This window comes from Mytilus californianus, unplaced genomic scaffold (assembly GCF_021869535.1).
Source record: "Mytilus californianus isolate M0D057914Y unplaced genomic scaffold, xbMytCali1.0.p SCAF_9, whole genome shotgun sequence".
Taxonomy (NCBI): Eukaryota; Metazoa; Mollusca; class Bivalvia; order Mytilida; family Mytilidae; genus Mytilus; species Mytilus californianus.
This window is the reverse complement of record NW_026262745.1, coordinates 82,514,603-82,532,188: the sequence shown is the minus strand read 5'-3', so window position 1 is coordinate 82,532,188 and position 17,586 is coordinate 82,514,603. Positions and strand designations below refer to the sequence as shown.

General features: G+C 31.9%; 1 protein-coding gene across 1 annotated transcript in view; it reads left to right on the top strand.

Annotated features, from left to right (window-relative positions):
* Window positions 1-14,843, top strand: part of LOC127716486 (minichromosome maintenance domain-containing protein 2-like) — a 113,728-nt gene extending 98,885 nt beyond the window's left edge. Inside the window, exons 15-16 of the mRNA XM_052222711.1 lie at window positions 10,336-10,409; window positions 14,688-14,843. Coding sequence (XP_052078671.1) covers window positions 10,336-10,409; window positions 14,688-14,762 — 149 coding nt within the window. The 3' untranslated portion in view covers window positions 14,763-14,843. The remainder of the gene's footprint in view (window positions 1-10,335; window positions 10,410-14,687) is intronic.
* The last annotated feature ends 2,743 nt before the right edge of the window (window positions 14,844-17,586 follow it).

The following is a 17,586-nucleotide window of genomic DNA, read 5'->3' as shown; positions in this document are numbered from 1 at the left end:
TCTGTTAATCCATTCAAAATGACAATATTCACACCTGTGTACGCTTGAATTCACACCTGTGTACGCCTGAGGCTAAATTGCTGCAAGGTAAAGTTCAAACGAATTCTCCTCAAATCGAGAAATAAACAATGACTTTACAAAATAATATACACACTCTGTTCACAAATATTTTGCATTGAAATGGTTATCAAAGTTATAACGGTAAATAAAACTTAAAATATTTTCAGTTCAATATCAGTAAAAATGTTCTATAGATATTTTATGAAAAAATCTCAATAATTTATGCAATTAATTCAAAATATTTATATTTAGATAACTTCATATAGGAAGTTTTATTCAATCAATACAAAACGGTACACACATATTCATTTTCTTTCATTCTTATATTGTGGTTATTAACTACGACCAACGGTCATCTCTGCGCTTTTAATTACGTAAAATTCTGATAAGCAATTAAGACTTTAACAGATTTTATTTTTACCCATGATTCAACAAATCGGGTTAAAACGTCACAACCCAGTGACGTAGGTCAACCAAAAAAGTTACAAATACTTGATTTTCTCTGTTATTAGAAAGAATATAAATTTAAAACTTTGTGAATGTGTTTTTTATGTTAAGATGAACATATTTAGATGATAAGTCAAAAATCGCGGACTTTCCCTTTAACTTGCTTTATTTTATGCAAAATTATTAAAATTTTTATGTGAAACTTGTGCTATTGAATTACCTGTTTTCTAAATGCAAATATATCTGTGTATCAAAAATCACCTTTATGGTTTTTTTTTCTCATGAAAAACCCTTCACAATGTACATCCTGCTATCATGAGTTATATTTTGCTGCAATTCTATAAAAAAAATCATTTTTGATTCTGATAATTTTTAGCTTAGTTACGCTTGAAACATAGTTGATCATTTTGGATTCTGGCCATACTCCTGTGAACCATAAACAATGTCATTACTTAAATTTTCCATGGGCTAAGCAAGATTCCTATATATTTTTCAGGTCACTAGTTCAAAGGTCAAGATCATAGCAGCTATGATAGACTGAAATTTTTGGTAAAATATAGGGTTCCGGATGATCTTGTGAACCATATGTGCAACACTTTCCCAAATTAGTACAATAATTGCTTGTTGGATGAGATAAAACAGACCTGGTCACTATGTCAAAGGTCAAGGTCACAGACTGATAATGGGCCAAACAAAATTTGTGTGTCAGTAGGTCATACTGCCTGTAAATAAACTGATTTTGAGAAATAGATCTGTTGAGCTAATCATTGGATCTCTATTAAGTTTTGGTGGACAATGTAAATGGAGGTAAAAACTACTATATCGATTTTTAGCTTACTAGGTCAAGGTCAAAGAAGCAATTTATTAGATTGAAATTGGTATAAAATGGTTTCTGGCTGATACCTTTTGAACTAATTTTTTATTAGTTATTTGGCCTACAAAAAAATTTCAAATGAAACTGAAAAAAAATTATACACAGGAAGAAAAATGAAAACAACACTTAATAAATTTCATGCTTCCAAAGCGCTTTTCTGGGTTTACCTTCATCAGGAACGCTCAAAGCCAAATGGAAAAGGGTAAAAAGTGTTTTCAATACATTTTAATGATTTTCAGATAATTTTATTTCAAAGAAAATCATCATCGAAATGTCCAACTTTCAGAAAACTTAACTTGACACTTACCAATGGAAAGAACAAGACCACATTTGATTATGGGGTTAGTAGGTCAAAGGTCATGGTAACAGTGCTAATTGTAACAGGAAAGCATGATTCTTATTAGAAAACCACATTGTCTCCTCCAGAACTTTAACTCGGAACCTCTGTATTACAAGTCACCACTCTAACTCGCTGAGCTAAAGAAGTACTTACTCAACCACCTATGGGTGGCTAAGTATCTATTACTCATGGGAAGCAAACCTGTCACATAATATATAAACTTAAATTTATGTAAAGCTTTGTTTCTGAACAAAATCTTCTCAACCATAAATCATATCTTGCCTAATCTTTGGTGGATAATGCTCCTTTTGATAAACAAAAGCCCTTATTGATTTTAAGGTCACTTGTCAAAAGTTCATGTCACAACATTAAATAATAATCAAAATTCGTTAAATTGTTGGTTTTCCATCATTTGACATTAAGTATCTGCTAGCTGTGTTTTGCTCATTGTTCAAGGATGTATAGTGATCTGTAGTTGTTAGCATAATTTCCCTTTGACCTTTGGTATTTAGTTTGTCATGAAATAGAAGTTCCTTATTAAAATAAGTTCTAAATGGAAGAAATATGTAATATTATTTCCACTGGAACAAATACTGTGTAAGTACTTTTATTCGTTGGGAATCAATTTTTGTAGTTTTCATGGATGGCTTTATCCATGAATTTAAGTGTCCAACGAAATAAAACAGCTGTTGTCCAAATCTAGGCATGGAAAGATTCCATGTAGGTTTGACTACATGGATACGGGCATATAATCTAGAGAAAAATCGAATATCAGCAAATGCACTATGAACTATACATATTACTGCAGACAGGATTTTACCAATTTAGTCATAAAAAAAAACCTAAACTGTACGACTTTTAACATTTTAATTTTCATGAAAAATTAGTTTTCATCGATGAAAGTTAGACTTTCGGTGATGATATCAATGATGAAGTGTTCATTTTATCCCCTCATAATTCTCATACAAAAACAAAAATAATAATTTTATATTTGGCTTGCTTTTTGAGGGGTTCTCGCTTATATATTGGTGAGTTTTGGAAGCGTCTATAGGCCATTCAATATCCTCGAAAACAAGATTCTCAGAACGTCTCGAAAATTTTCGATCATTTATACAGGTAGTTACCTATGTCTTTGATACTGTCCCTCTATTGATATGTTACCACGTGACATTGTATTAATATTTCGACAATCAAATTAAAGTTCATTTGTAGATCGGAAAGTAAAAAAATAAAGAATAGATTGCAGTTTAAAAGCCATTTATATATTCCAACCTATTTGCTTTTGATAGAACATATGGGTTTTTATTTGAAAGTATTCAATTTGAAGTATAATGATATTGCAATTATATAATTTATGTTTTGAGACGTTCCCTGTACGTGTTGTTTGTGTAGTATTTAATACAATGTGCTATTGTGCACTGTGATAACAAACAGGATATTAAATTGTGTTCCAGAATAAACCGATTATTTCTGATGTTTAACATGTCATATTTGTAATTCTATCATAGCTTGAACAAATGTCGGAAAGCAAGAAGAAAATAAACAAAACGATATTACTGTTAAGAATATTTATCTTTGGTCGGAAAACAGAAAGATGATTAAACAAAATGATATTTTGTCTAAAATAGTTATTTTCATTAATAGATACTTACAGACCAAGGGAATATTCATTTGAACTATTAAAGTTAAAACTGAAGCTAAATTTATCATTAATAGAATATAGTTAATAATGTTAGAGTATCATCCCACGGGTTTTAACAGTGAATACATTTATGAAAATCATATGCAACATATGAGTACCAATTATCAGGAATGAACACAAATATATTAGTATCTAATGTTTAAACTGTTGGGAATGAACAAATTGTTGCATGGTTATAATTCACAAGAATTTTGAATCCTTGTATTTCACAAAAAACGTAATTAATTTTTACAATAATTGTTTTTTAAGTCTCTTCTTATATTTTATATAGAAATAAAATAGAAAGTTAGACTTGAAGAAGAGATTGATTTGATAAAAAAAATCGCCATTGAATTTTAGTAAATACTTGACGTTTAATTTTATTGATAGTATATATTTAAATTTTTGGAAAAGATTTATTAACAGCTAGGAGTGAATGTTGATAAATTTTAATTCTTTTCGTTTTTGTTTTTAATAGTTCAACCTTATAGCATCTGAATCTTTGCACTGATTGTGCGATTTTGAAAATTGTATGCATTGTGTTGACCAGCTACCCTACAAAGGTCTTGCCGTTTATTTACATAATATTACTATTATTATTACACCCTGTTCACACGGCACAATAAAATCGGATTTAAAATCTGGTTTGACAACAATATCGGTTTGCGTTGACACAAATTCTGGATTGAATGGCAATGAATCCAGGGTCAAACCACTTGAGGTAGGCAGTTTGACATCCGAATTCAACTAATTAACCTAGAATAAATATACGTGATGACGCAAATGCATATTCTTATCCAGAATATCAGAGCATATGCTTGCCATTTACTATTTCTTGGGCAAGAAAACTACGTGCATGCGTAACCATTGATTTTACTCGTGGTAGGTGATTTCTTATCTAAATCTAGAACACGACAGTAAGAGCTTGACATGTGATTTTGAAGCATGCTCATCATTGAGGTACTCTGACATCTAGTTTTTTTCTAATCTGTTTCTTTCTTTTTGAGTGACTGTCTTATTATAAACTTTGAAATATTCGAAATACTAAGGAATTGATTACCTTGGCTGTATTTGGCAAAACCTTTCGGAATTTTAGGTCCTCAATGCTCCTAAACTTTGTTCTATATTTGGCCTTTTTTTTACTTTTTTGGTTCGTCTGGTGTACAAAACTTTAATCCTGACCACTTGTCCATGATGAATTTATTGATTTTTACCAAATATAAACCTTTAAAATGAATTGGTTCTTTTGATTGCATGTTCGGGTATTCACAAGACTTATGAAAACAAGATATTTTTCTAAACTAAGTTTTCCTGTCGAACTTTTGAATTGATTTAAGTTACTGCAGGAAATCCTTAAAATTTGAAATGTTTTATCTGACCAAAAAAATTGTCAGTATGTAATTAAGAGGTCCTAATGAAGCTGGTGTGTTACTCTCAAGAACAAAATACGAAATCTACTTATAATTTGTATCACAGAGTTACACTTCACATGGAAATTGGACTTTCAAATTCTCTATACCATCTCTTCCATATAAAGTACAGACAGCTTCAATGAGTATAAGAATAATTTAAAGCATCCAGGAAACAAAATATAAAGATATGAAAGATAAAATAAACGCATCCAGATTATAAAGCAAACTGAGTGCTGAAATTTATATCTTGATTGGTGTGTGCAATTTGCTTTAGACATCCGGTTTGCAGAAATTGAAAATTGCAATCGGATAAGGTCTTTGAACATAAAACATGGAGACAAAATGATGTACACTTCCAAGTAATAAATAAAATAGTCAAGCCTTACTAGGTAATTTCAAATGATAGCTGTATCTTGATTGGTCTGTGCAATTTGATTTAAACATCCGCTTTGCAGAAATTGAGAATTGTAATAGGATTGGGTCTTTGTACATAAAACATGGAGAAAAAATGATGTACATTCCCAAGTAATAAATCAAATAGTCAAGCCTTAAAAGGTAATTTCAAATGGTAGCTGTATACAATTTTCTATTTATAACTAAAATCCAACAGTGATTTTGATTGACTTGTGCAAGAATCTACACACAATAACATATTTGTTTCAAGAATCTACACACAATAACATATTTTGTTCAAGAATCTACACACAATAACATATTTTGTTCAAGAATCTACACACAATAACATATTTTCAATAAAGTTGTTTTAATATCTTCATTACCTCATTTTATTAACAGTCAATTATTTCAATTCAAAAGCAAAATAAATTCAGCAAAAAATATTTGGTGACCAGTCAGCGGTCTCGGGTTCACGTGTTGATTTTCTTTTTTTTAAAGAAAGCAACTTGTTTTATTTCATAAGAATTAATTTTACAATTCAAAGTACATTTGCAGCATTTTGTTATGTAACCGTTTTCTTTAATTGACATGTTTATGACCAACTTAACACCTTTGATGATTCTTAATCTATCAATTGAGACAATTTGTAAGCATAGATGAATCAACTTATTTCTGAAAGCAATTATTTAATTAAAATTTGATGAATGTTGTCAATTATAAAAGATGAACAAGTAAGTGAAAATGAACACATTATTTTGCAATGTCCCACAAATCATTATAAAACATATGATTATTTTCAAGAATTCTGATGGCTTCAATTTCTTCTCTTGATTTTTTCTTCAGAAAACTAAAATCCACAAATTTAAGAATCCAAGAACATGTAACTTCTGCTCAAACCACGAAAATTGATACCCACAAATAAAAGTACTTTCACAGTATTACAGAATCTTTTTCTTACGGAATAACGGGATCAGATATTATGGCATTGTTTATAACAAAGTTTCCAGGGGAACTTCTATTAGGCGAGACAAATATACCGGTACATTGACAAGTTTTCATACAAGTGCATCTCCTTATATATGAACCTCCTTATTTTTATATTGCAATAACTTTTTTTCCACTGATCTTTTTGTGTATTTATCTGTTTGTCCAACAAAGATATCTTGATCACAATTTTCTCAGAACTACTGAGCAGAATGACCTTATATTTGACTTGACAATGGTGAGTTGTAATGTTTGTTGGATCTGTCACACACATAATTCCTCTTTGCTGATACTTTGAATTTTTCAATATGTTGAATGATAACACTATATAAATAACACATAGCTGAGAGGGTGATAGAGCAGATTGTTACCCCGAGAAAACATTGTCAACTGAGGCGAAGCCAAGGTTGACAATGTCTTTTCGAGGGGTTACAATCTGCTCTATCACCCTCTCAGCTATGTGTTATTTAATTTATTATACTGAATATTCTGTTATTACTATCGATTAAATTTCAAATTCAAAGTAATAAACTATGACGTCTTGTACATAACAACCATCCGTATTTAATAAAGCGCACACTTGATCAAGCGTCTCCCTGAAGGGTAATAGAGTATTTGCCATAGGATAGAGTTGTATTTAATAAAGCGCACACTTGATCAAGCGTTTCCGTGAAAGGTAATAGAGTATTTGCCATAGGATAGAGTCGTATTTGATAAAGCGCCCACTTGATCAAGTGTCTCCGTGAAAGGTAATAGAGTATTTGCCATAGGATAGAGTCGTATTTAATAAAGCGCAAACTTGATCAAGGGTCTCCATGAAGGGTAATAGAGTAAATTAACACCCTCGTATTAGCCAATCAAAATATGGCATTTTAACGTGAAGTATAATAAATATTTTTGTCACACTTTTCTCAGGAATTTCTTAACTAAATTACTTCATATTAGTCAGCAGCTTGACAGTGATGAATTGAAAGGTGTCAAATGCTTTTTGATTTGTCAGAGAACCTCCTGTTTTTTATGCTAAATTTTTGGCAAAACAAAACATGCATTATTGTTATGTAAACATTTCTTTTCACCAAAAGTTTGCACAAAAAGCTATTTGCTATTACAAATAAAAAACGATCATACCTTAGCTTAAGCACCCATGACTTTCTTTAAATTTCAGAACTATATTTTGAACAACGTATTTGTGCATTTTGATTGGTTGCACCTTTCACAATTGACAAAAACCCTTCCTTGAGAATTTTCCAATCTTTTTGGCTCTAAATGCTATTCCTAAAAAACAGCTCCATGCAATGAGGGGAAACCACATTCATCTGGTTTGTTTAAAGATTGTCTAAAGCTGTTTTTTCCGATGTAAATTTAAGGAGGTAATCTAAAGGGGCAACAAAGTATAATAAAAATTTTGGCGGTTATTATTTTAGCAGATTCTTAATTCCAAATTAAATATTTTGGTGGATACTGAAATAGTTGCAGTTAAAAAGTTGTAAAAATTGACAGGAAGAAAACAGTGAAGCATATCTTTGCTGTAGTTTTGAATAAATACAAGAAATTAAAAGAAATACTTATTTTAATAGTAAAAAGAAATACATATGGATAATGAAAAACAATATTTGAGTTAAAACACATGTTTTGAATGGTCAAGTATTTACAAAAGCGTCTCATATTTACTTGTCTTGTGACATTTTTGCTAGCAGAAGTTCGTCTTCAAGATAATCGAGTGAGTGTCTAGTGTTATGGTTAAATGACTTTTACCTGAATGAAGTCTTATTTACTGTTTATACAAAGTCCTCAGAAATGGTCCTGATTATTTTTGACTAATTTGTTCCATGTTTGACTAGAGTACAGATTCTGGATTGTAGATAAACTAAAGGTCCATTCATAATTTGTTGTAATGTTGTACTTAATATTTAAGTGACTGTTGTTTATACTGTACATGTCTATTTCTCCTTTGGTCAGTGGATGTGTGTTTTGTAGTAATGAAAAGTATATAACGCCTGAGTAAACATCCAGAAAAACAGTTACCTCCTTGCAAAAATCTTTTGACCTGACATTAAAAACCTGTCTGAGTATAAATCTAACTTGCCGAAATGTTTGCCCAATGAACAAAATCCTCAAAGTCACACATAATGAGTTCTTAAGACAATTAATTTAAGCAACATTTTAATTATCCTGATTTGCTTCAGAACTCTCCATTTGAACTCATGATATGTAAAATTAAGCATTTAGTACTCATATCAACAATATAATCAACATAATTCAAAATCCTGCTCTATCCCATTATAAATAAGCTTCTGTGTAAATACATGTATTGCGTAGCAGTGCCAGTTGTATCCAGGTTCGAATGAAACATAAATCATAAATGAACTATAACTTTTATTATTTTATATTCATCACTTAATTTTGGCCCTTGGGGAATCTACTCAGCTAAAATTAAAATTTTTGCTCCATGCCTAAGCCAAGAGCCTATGTGCGTACTGAAAAGTAGCAAAGTAAAGACCCCTGGCTTGACATCACACCAATCCAATTGGATCTATGGTTCAAAATAAATGCGTGAGTCTATCAGGAAGCATATGAGGCTATCAGGAAGCCTATGAGGCTATCAGAAAGCCTATGAGGCTATGTCTGAGGAAGCCTATGAGGCTATGAGGAAGCCTATAATGATGCTATGAGGAAACCTAGTATGTGGCTATGAGGAAGCCAAGTAGTGTTGATGTTGAATTGGTGTTGGAATGAATTTGTATGAAATTTGACAGTTTATCCCCAGAAATTCTTGGGGGATGAGTGAAATTTTGAAACAACCAGTGATAAAATTTCATAAATGTCCAAACATGATGGACTTGTTTCAGATGCTGAGGTTATTTATCTGATCTATGCCTAAACCAGCAGCCTATGTACATGTGCATACTGAAAAGTAGCAAAGTATGGACCCCTGTATTGGCATCACACCAATCCAACATAGCTCCTAAAAGTAATTTTTGCACTACTGGTTGCTGAGATCTACTGATATGAACTGGTGTTGGAATGAAATTTTTAAGCACTATTGTGACATATACATATAAAGAAAAATCAATAAAAATCTTATATAAACTGTGCTGAGATTGATTCCCCTGTCATGGCAATATTGAAGGTGTAAGGTTGGGGTTGGTGGGAGGCAAGTTTTTAGCTAAGCCACTTTTTGAGCAAAAATTATTCTTTTAACTGCTTAATCTGCATTGAAAAAATTGGACACTAAAGGCAGCATGTACTGGTTTTCAATACTACTACTTAATGGGATATTCCTAACTGGGAGGAGCTAAACTACACCCAAGTTTATGTGTAAACAAACAAAGGATAAAGGAAAGCCAGATGCCACAAGTGGTCACTAATTAACAAAACATGTATATTTGTAATGGAACTGATGTAATTAAACCACCCTGCTAAGAACACCTGATAAACTCACATGTAGCTGATTAAGATATGATAATAAATCTGTTTCTTCTCAATAGTAAAGAAAACAAAAAATCCTTGGAAAATCCTAAAATAATGACTACTGAGTGTAATGGAAATCAAACTATGTATAAACATAACTTATATAACATATAAGTAACTTATTATATTCTGATACAGTTATTTAATAGCATACCGGTAACTTAGATAGTTGTCACAGGTGTACAAACTTCTTGTTAACAGTAACGGTTGATTAGTTAGGAAATTGACCAGTCCTTTGGTGTACTAAATAACTAAATATCTCTATAAGGTAAGTTATGATTGCCAATGAAACATCTTTTCTAAAGACCTAAGGAATGCATGTCACTGTATGGCCTTCAACAATGAGCAAAACCTATAGTTTATGAAGCCATTAAAGGCCCCAGTATGACAAAATGTGAAACAATTCAAAAGGGAAAACCAGCACCTTGTCTATACTATAATGAACGAAAAAAAAATATATTTGACAGCAACCAACAAAAACAACAACTGAATCACAGGTTCGTGGCTTAGGGAAGGAACAAAGATAATGTGGTAGGGTTAAACATGTTTCTGAGCGCTAAAACCTTCTAACCTGGGACAGTGATGAAGCAACACAACATAATGGCAAACTGTATAATCAGTTGGAAAGAGCTGATGTGTATGAAATTTAACTAGATTTACTTTATTATAGGTCATTCATTACTAAGTGTACAGCCCTGTCCACATGTACAGCATGACAATATACACCAGTACCTTGGTAAAGAGGTTTGTATCTTTAGTGATTGTTACAAGCATTTCTGTGTTAACGAATCCTTGCAATGGTTAATTTCATCTCCAAAAGAGCTTTTAGTACCAAAAGTTTTTTGGAACTCTTGTAAATCTAAGATGAAGTAATTACCTTAGCAATATTGACTTTTTAATGCCAGACATATTTGGATATAGTTCTAACTAAATTTTAAATTAAACATCCATTTGCAAGAAAATTCATTATAATATGGTCTATGCTAATGAATGATTTTTATAATAGGCTAATGTACTTCCTTAAAAAGAAACTAGTTATAAGTTTGGGACATTAGTATTCGAAATTACTAGTTGAATAGACATTGAAGAAGTAAATTAATTCCAGATAATAGTTTTTGTTTTTGTTACATATTTTCTCATACTTGGCAGATAAACTGAATTTGTTCTCTTTATGATCTGTATGCTTTCTCCCTATGATTAGTTGATTTTATCATAGGGTAAGATAGTTTGAAGTGTCAGTTTCTTTTTTATAAAAAATCTTTGCGAATGGCAAGTATTTTCTATGCCCCTGCCGTAGGCGATCTTTCTATCCATCCAATTTTTTTTCCGCACTCTAACTTAAGTTTGCCTTATGCAAATTTTATAAACTCATACACAATGCTAAGAATCACAACACACGAGAGAGAGTTCAAATTTGGGCAGTTAATTGCTGACCGTTCTAGAGTTATGCCCCTTTTTAACTTGGAAAATTGCTAAGCTTGAGCGGGGGCATTCGTGTCCTCAAGACATATTCTTTTGACAATAAAGATTTTAATTTGTGAAAATAGAACTTCTAGTAACAAATGTACTATAAATAAATCTATAGTGAAAAAAACTCATCTCAATTCTTAAAGTTTTGTAGAGGACTGAAGTCACGACCTACTGTCCATTTATTTTTCCATATACATTGTACTCTAAAACTGTCAGCCCTAATAAATGATTTCCCATCATGCTGCACCCTCAGGGATATAACCTTTTAGGATTGACTGTTTTGGATATTTACCTTTTCTAAGGGCCATAATTGTGTAATGAATGTCAAGTACTTTTTGCATTAAATAGAATGACAAGTACACAAAGATTGTGTGAAAATAGTCTTGATTAATTAGTTGGATGGAGCTATCGATTTGATCCTTTAGATTGTTTATACATAAATTGGAAATAATAAAAAAAATAACAATAATAGATTAACTCTGAATTTTAATAATTTCATTTGCATTGTATTATGTTTGATTAATTTTCTGTTCAACATTACATTAATGACATAATTATAGTATCCTATAGTAACATCAACAATAGACAATACATGATTATGACGTCACATACCTAATACCATTTTCCTGTACTTCAGGGATTCTAATTTTGTATACTTTGTCCTGAAGACGCTGACCTAATCAGTGAAACACGTCGACCAATAACTGTTGCAGTTTACTTAAAGGGGCATAAGCTGTCAAATTCATGTTGACCTATTTGACTCAAATTCTCATTTTTGATTTATAACGTACTAAAAGGTATATCCAAATTACAAAAAGTCTAAAACAAACAATTAACAATACATGGACTCGATAATATGTATCATCATTTCATGCGTATTTGTCTAGACGTCATCTTATTAACCATAGAGATGACCTCTGAAGACTGCCGACGGTCACATAACCTGATATAAACATAAACATAAATATAATGAGATAGTGACCACATGCAATTGGATTTTTCTAGATCTGTTTGATTTCATATTGTAGGTTAAAAAGTATGTTTATCATCGTTTTTACCTGTACAAGAATGATTTTTTTGTGGATAGAATCAGTCAACCAAATGGTTAATCCTTGTTTCACTTTCAATGTTGACATTCTTTTCCTTTTAATAGCGAAATACATGCGTAACCCATCTTCAGCTAAGGGGTTAAATCGAAGGTCACATGAATATGGATTCAATTAGGTTGAATTATTCACTTGTAAGTGAATAATTCATCAGCAATGTTTCTTCGCTTATTTTGACAAAATTGAACCAAATTGGCTGCTATTATTATTTCACTATTTCACTTTCATCAATGATTGAAAAAAAAAATCACATTTTAATTTTTTTTATATCTCGTAGCTAATGCCCCTTTAAGTGTTGTTGTCAATTTAGTAGTATTTAATTTTTGTATCTGACAACCCTGCATACCATCTGGTATCCACTTAAGGGAACTCTACCAGCACAAAATTTAGGAGGCGTTGGTTCAGCAGTTCTTTATAAATTGGAAACATATAATGGACGGAATGAGAATCTGCAATGTACCAAACTTATTGCTATGATAAAGTGCTGAAGTAGAGGTGTGGCACTGTAATAAAAGTTCAGACAATTCAGCAGATCACAGCCCTACAGGAACCTTTTTATAAGTATAATAAGTCTTACAAAACACTTAACTAGAAATAATGATATGTCTTTTTAGCTCACCAGGGCCCGAAGGGCTCCATGTGAGCTTATGCCATCACTTGGCGTCCGTCATCGTCGTCGTCTGTCGTCGTAAACTATTTCAAAAATCTTCTCCTCTGAAACTACTGGGCCAAATACCTTCAAACTTCATCTAAATGTTCCTTAGGATATCTAGTTTATAAATTGTAATTTTGCAGTTTTTTGTTATTATCTTGAATATTATTATAGATAGCTATAAACTGTAAACAGCAATAATGTTCAGCAAAGTAAGATCTACAAAAAAGTTTTTTTATGACCAAAATTGTCAATTGACCCCTTGAGGAGTTATTGCCCTTTAAAGACAATTTTACACAATTTGTTCATCAAGTTTGCTAACATTTAAAAATCTTCTCCTCTGAAACTACTGGGCCAATTACCTTCAAACTTTAACTAAATGTTTCTTAGGGTATCTTGTTTATGAATGTATCTGAAGTTTGTATCCATCGACAGACATGGCCACCATGGCTAAAAATAGAACATAAGGGTCAAATGCAGTTTTTGGCTTATATCTCAAAAACTAAATCTTTTAGAGCAAATGTGACATGGGGTAAAATTGTTTAATTGGTCAAGATCTATCAGCTCTGAAATTTTCAGACGAATCGAACAACCCGTTGTTGGGTTGCTGCCACCGAATTGGTAGTTTTAACAAAATTTTGCAGTTTTTTGTTATTATTTTGAATATTACTATAAATATATGTAAACTGTAAGCAGCAATAATGTTCAGCAAAGTTAGATCTACAAAAAAATTAACATGACCAAAATTGTCAATTGACCCCTTAAGGAGTTATTGCCCTTTAAAGGCAATTTTACACAATTTGTTCATCAAGTTTGCTGACATTTAAAAATCTTCTCCTCTGAAATACAGGTGAGCGATTCAGGCTCTTGAGAGCCTCTTGTTTCCATATTTTGTTCTAAGAAATGTTGAATTTAAATTAATGTTGATAAAAGAACAGAGTTCCAATTTCCCCTGGGTTGCACATAAAATTATTTTATCTGTCCAAAAGCAATAACTTTTTTTTTGTTCTTTAAAACTTTTTATTCCCCACCTACGATAGTAGAGGGGCATTATGTTTTTCGGTCTGTGCGTCCATCCGTTTGTTCGTCTGTCCGTCCGTTCGTCCGTCTGTCTGTCCTGCTTCAGATTAAAGTTTTTGGTCAAGGTAGTTTTTGATGAAGTTGAAGTCCAATCAACCTGAAACTTAGTACACATGTTCCCTATGATATGATCCTTTTAATTTTAATGCCAAATTAGAGTTTTGACCCCAATTTCACGGTCCACTGAACATAGAAAAGTGGGGCATCTGTGTACTATGGACACATTCTTGTTTTAAATATCTTAGAGAAATGAAGGCTTGAGAACAAATGCAATGCAATTTCTGATATAATTAATATTTCCAAGGGGCATAACTCTTTAAGAAATATATGATCAGCACAGATTTTTTAAATTGTCTGAGACTTTGCTGATATACCCCTTTAATCAAATTTTGACAAAAGTCTGGCAAAAATTGTACTTTTGAGAGTGCTTACAATGCAATTTTCCATATAATTAATATTTCCAAGGGACATCTTTTAAAAATAATGAATCAGCACTGATTTTCCAAATTGTCAGAGGCATTGCTTTTATAAACAAATGATATAAGTTTTATAAAAAATCTGGCAAGAATCGCACACAGTGCTAACAACACAAGATGCACAGACAGAAGGACAAACGCCTGGTATTTCTCTGTCCCCTGCTACGCGTTGCACGGGGGACAAAAATCTTTAATTTTGAATGAGTACAAATTTATTTCATACAAATATTTTTTCCAGAATGACCATATGATGAGACAATTCCATGTCAATCTCATTAGATTCTGTAACAACCAGCAATTCAGAGAGGAGTGAACAGGATTCATTTGGTGAACAAAGACTTAACAAAGCACATGAACATTTTTTTATTATATTTAAGGATTATGGTACATTTGTGTTGACAATAAACAGTTTATGAATCAGATGTTGTATTTTATTTGACATGAACCTAAGGGCAAGTTAATTTTATTACAAGTAGACTGACTCTTATCTCACCATTCATGAAAATAGAAAGATTGGAGAAATGGTATTGAAAGAAAATCTTTACCCTTGCTTGAAAGGGCAAACTAATGATGTTTGGCCATTTGTGGATGTTTCAGTCCATTTACCTGTCCATTTGTAAGTCTTTTATTCCAGATTTTAAAGAGGACTTCTATTTTATAGTTTTAGTCTTATGAAAACAAAATCTCTGTATATCTCCTTTGTTTAGCTCACCTGGCCTAAAAGGTGCATGTCATCTTTGTCCATTACTGTAAACTTTTAAAAAAATCTTCTCTGAAACTACTGGGCCAAATCATACAAAACTTTACTTAAATGTTTCTTAGGGTATCTTGTTCAATAATTGTATCCGGGGCTTTGATCCTCCCAAATTAGGTTAAATGAAGTTATTGCCCCTGAAATGTCAATTTTAGTAAATTTCAGTTTTTGGCTTATATCTCAAAAACTAAACAGCAAATACTACCAAGAGTAAAAATGATCAGCAAGTCAAGGTCTATCTCCTATGTAGTTTTCAGAAAAAAAGGACAATTCATTTTGGAGTTATTGCCCTTGAAATATCAATTTTTAGCAAATTTTTGAAGTTTTAGCTTGTTATCATGAAGACTATAATAAATAAAGTGAAATTTTAAATTGTAAAAAATACAAGAACAATAAGATCTACAAATAGGTGTTAACATGGACAAAATCATCAATTGACCCTTTATAGGAGTAATTGCCCTTGAAAGATGATTTTTGTCTATTTTTTTGGCCTTTTAGCAGACACTATGATAGATAGAGTGAAATTGTAAAGCATAAATGTTCAGAATAATAAGATCTACAAATAAGCCAACATGGCAAAATCATCAATTGAACTTTTATCATGTTTATAGGAGTTATTGATCTTGAAGATGATTTTTACCCATTTTTGCAGAAACCATAATAGATAGAGAGAAACTGTAAATATAGCAAAAGTTATCAGCTTAAGTAAAATGACTTGGCCGAAATCATCAATTGCACCTAACAAGAGTTATTGATTGCCCTTTAAAAATAATGTTTTCCCAAATTTTAAAGAAACTTTAAAAGATAGAGAGAAAATAGCAAAACAGATCTAAAAATAAGTCAACATGTCCCAAATCAAAAATTGACAACACCGTCATCATTTTTCCTAAATGATAGTATGTTAAATATCTTTGTTGATAGCTATTATGTTTATAAATGCACATTTGTTATTATACCCCACTTAACAAAGTTCCGTCGAGTATAATGTTTTTGACCTGTCTGTCTATCTGTCCATCAGTCCGTCAGTCCTGTTCTTGTCTTTTTTTGGTACTAGCTGCATAAAGAGATCATGGTTTGTCCGGCTATCTCCCCCTACAGTTACATCATCATACATAGTGTTAAATTTATTATTTCCGATAGTCAGGCGGGGGCATCATTTGTGTCTTACAGACTGTGTAACAATTTCAAGTTGTATGCCAACATCACTGTTTGTCAATTCTAAAATATGTGGAACTATACTCATGCATATAGCAGAGCAGAAAGGGGGGGGGGGGTATTGTCCATATCTAGTTTCTAGTAGTTATGCTCTTTGAACATAGAATTTTGGCCTATATATACTACTGCAACAGTTTGTCATCGCAACTCCTCTGAATCCAGACAACAGAATTTCATGAAACTTTGTAGATAATAAGGACATAATATGTAAATGAGCATATCAACAAGAAATTTTTATCAGTTGATATTTGTAGGAGTTATAAGTCTTTGAACATAGGAATCTGGTAATAGTTTGTTTGCCCAGTGACAATGTGGGGGCATGGGGTAATTTTGTGAGTGTGCTCACAAAGGTTCTTTAATTAAATATGTAATTATATCACATATAATGCTTGACAATTTTAAAAGTTGGTTGGTTTTTTAAACTAGATACCCTAATGATGATTGTGGCCAAGTTTGGTTAAATTTGGCCCAGTGGTTTCAGAGGAGAAGATTTTTGTTAAAAGCTAACGACGACGGACGTCGTCGTCCGTCGTCGTTAGCTTTTTACAAAAATCTTCTCCTCTGAAACCACTGGGCCAAATTTAACCAAACTTGGCCACAATCATCATTAGGGTATCTAGTTTAAAAAATGTGTCCGATGACCCCGCCAACCAACCAAGATGGCCGCCATGGCTAAAAATAGAACATAGGGGTAAAATGTAGATTTTGGCTTATATCTCTGAAACCAAAGCATTTAGAGTAAATCTGACAGGATAAAACTGATTATCAGGTCAAGATCTATCTGCCCTGAAATTTTCAGACAAATCTGACAACCTGTTGTTGGGTTGCTGCCCCTGAATTGGTAAATTTAAGGAAATTTTGCAGTTTTTGGTTATTATCTTGAATATTATTATAGATAGAGATAAACTGTAAACAGCAATAATGTTCAGCAAAGTAAGATCTACAAATAAGTTGTCATGACCAAAATTGTCAGTCGACCCCTTTAGGAGTTATTGCCCTTAATAGTCAATTTTTAACAATTTTTCATAAATTTTTGTAATCTTTTACAAAAATCTTCTTCTCTGAAACTACTGATACAAATTTAACCATACTTGGCCATAATCATTATTAGGGTATCTAGTTTCAAATATTTGTCCGATGACCCCGCCTTCCAACCATCATGGCCAAC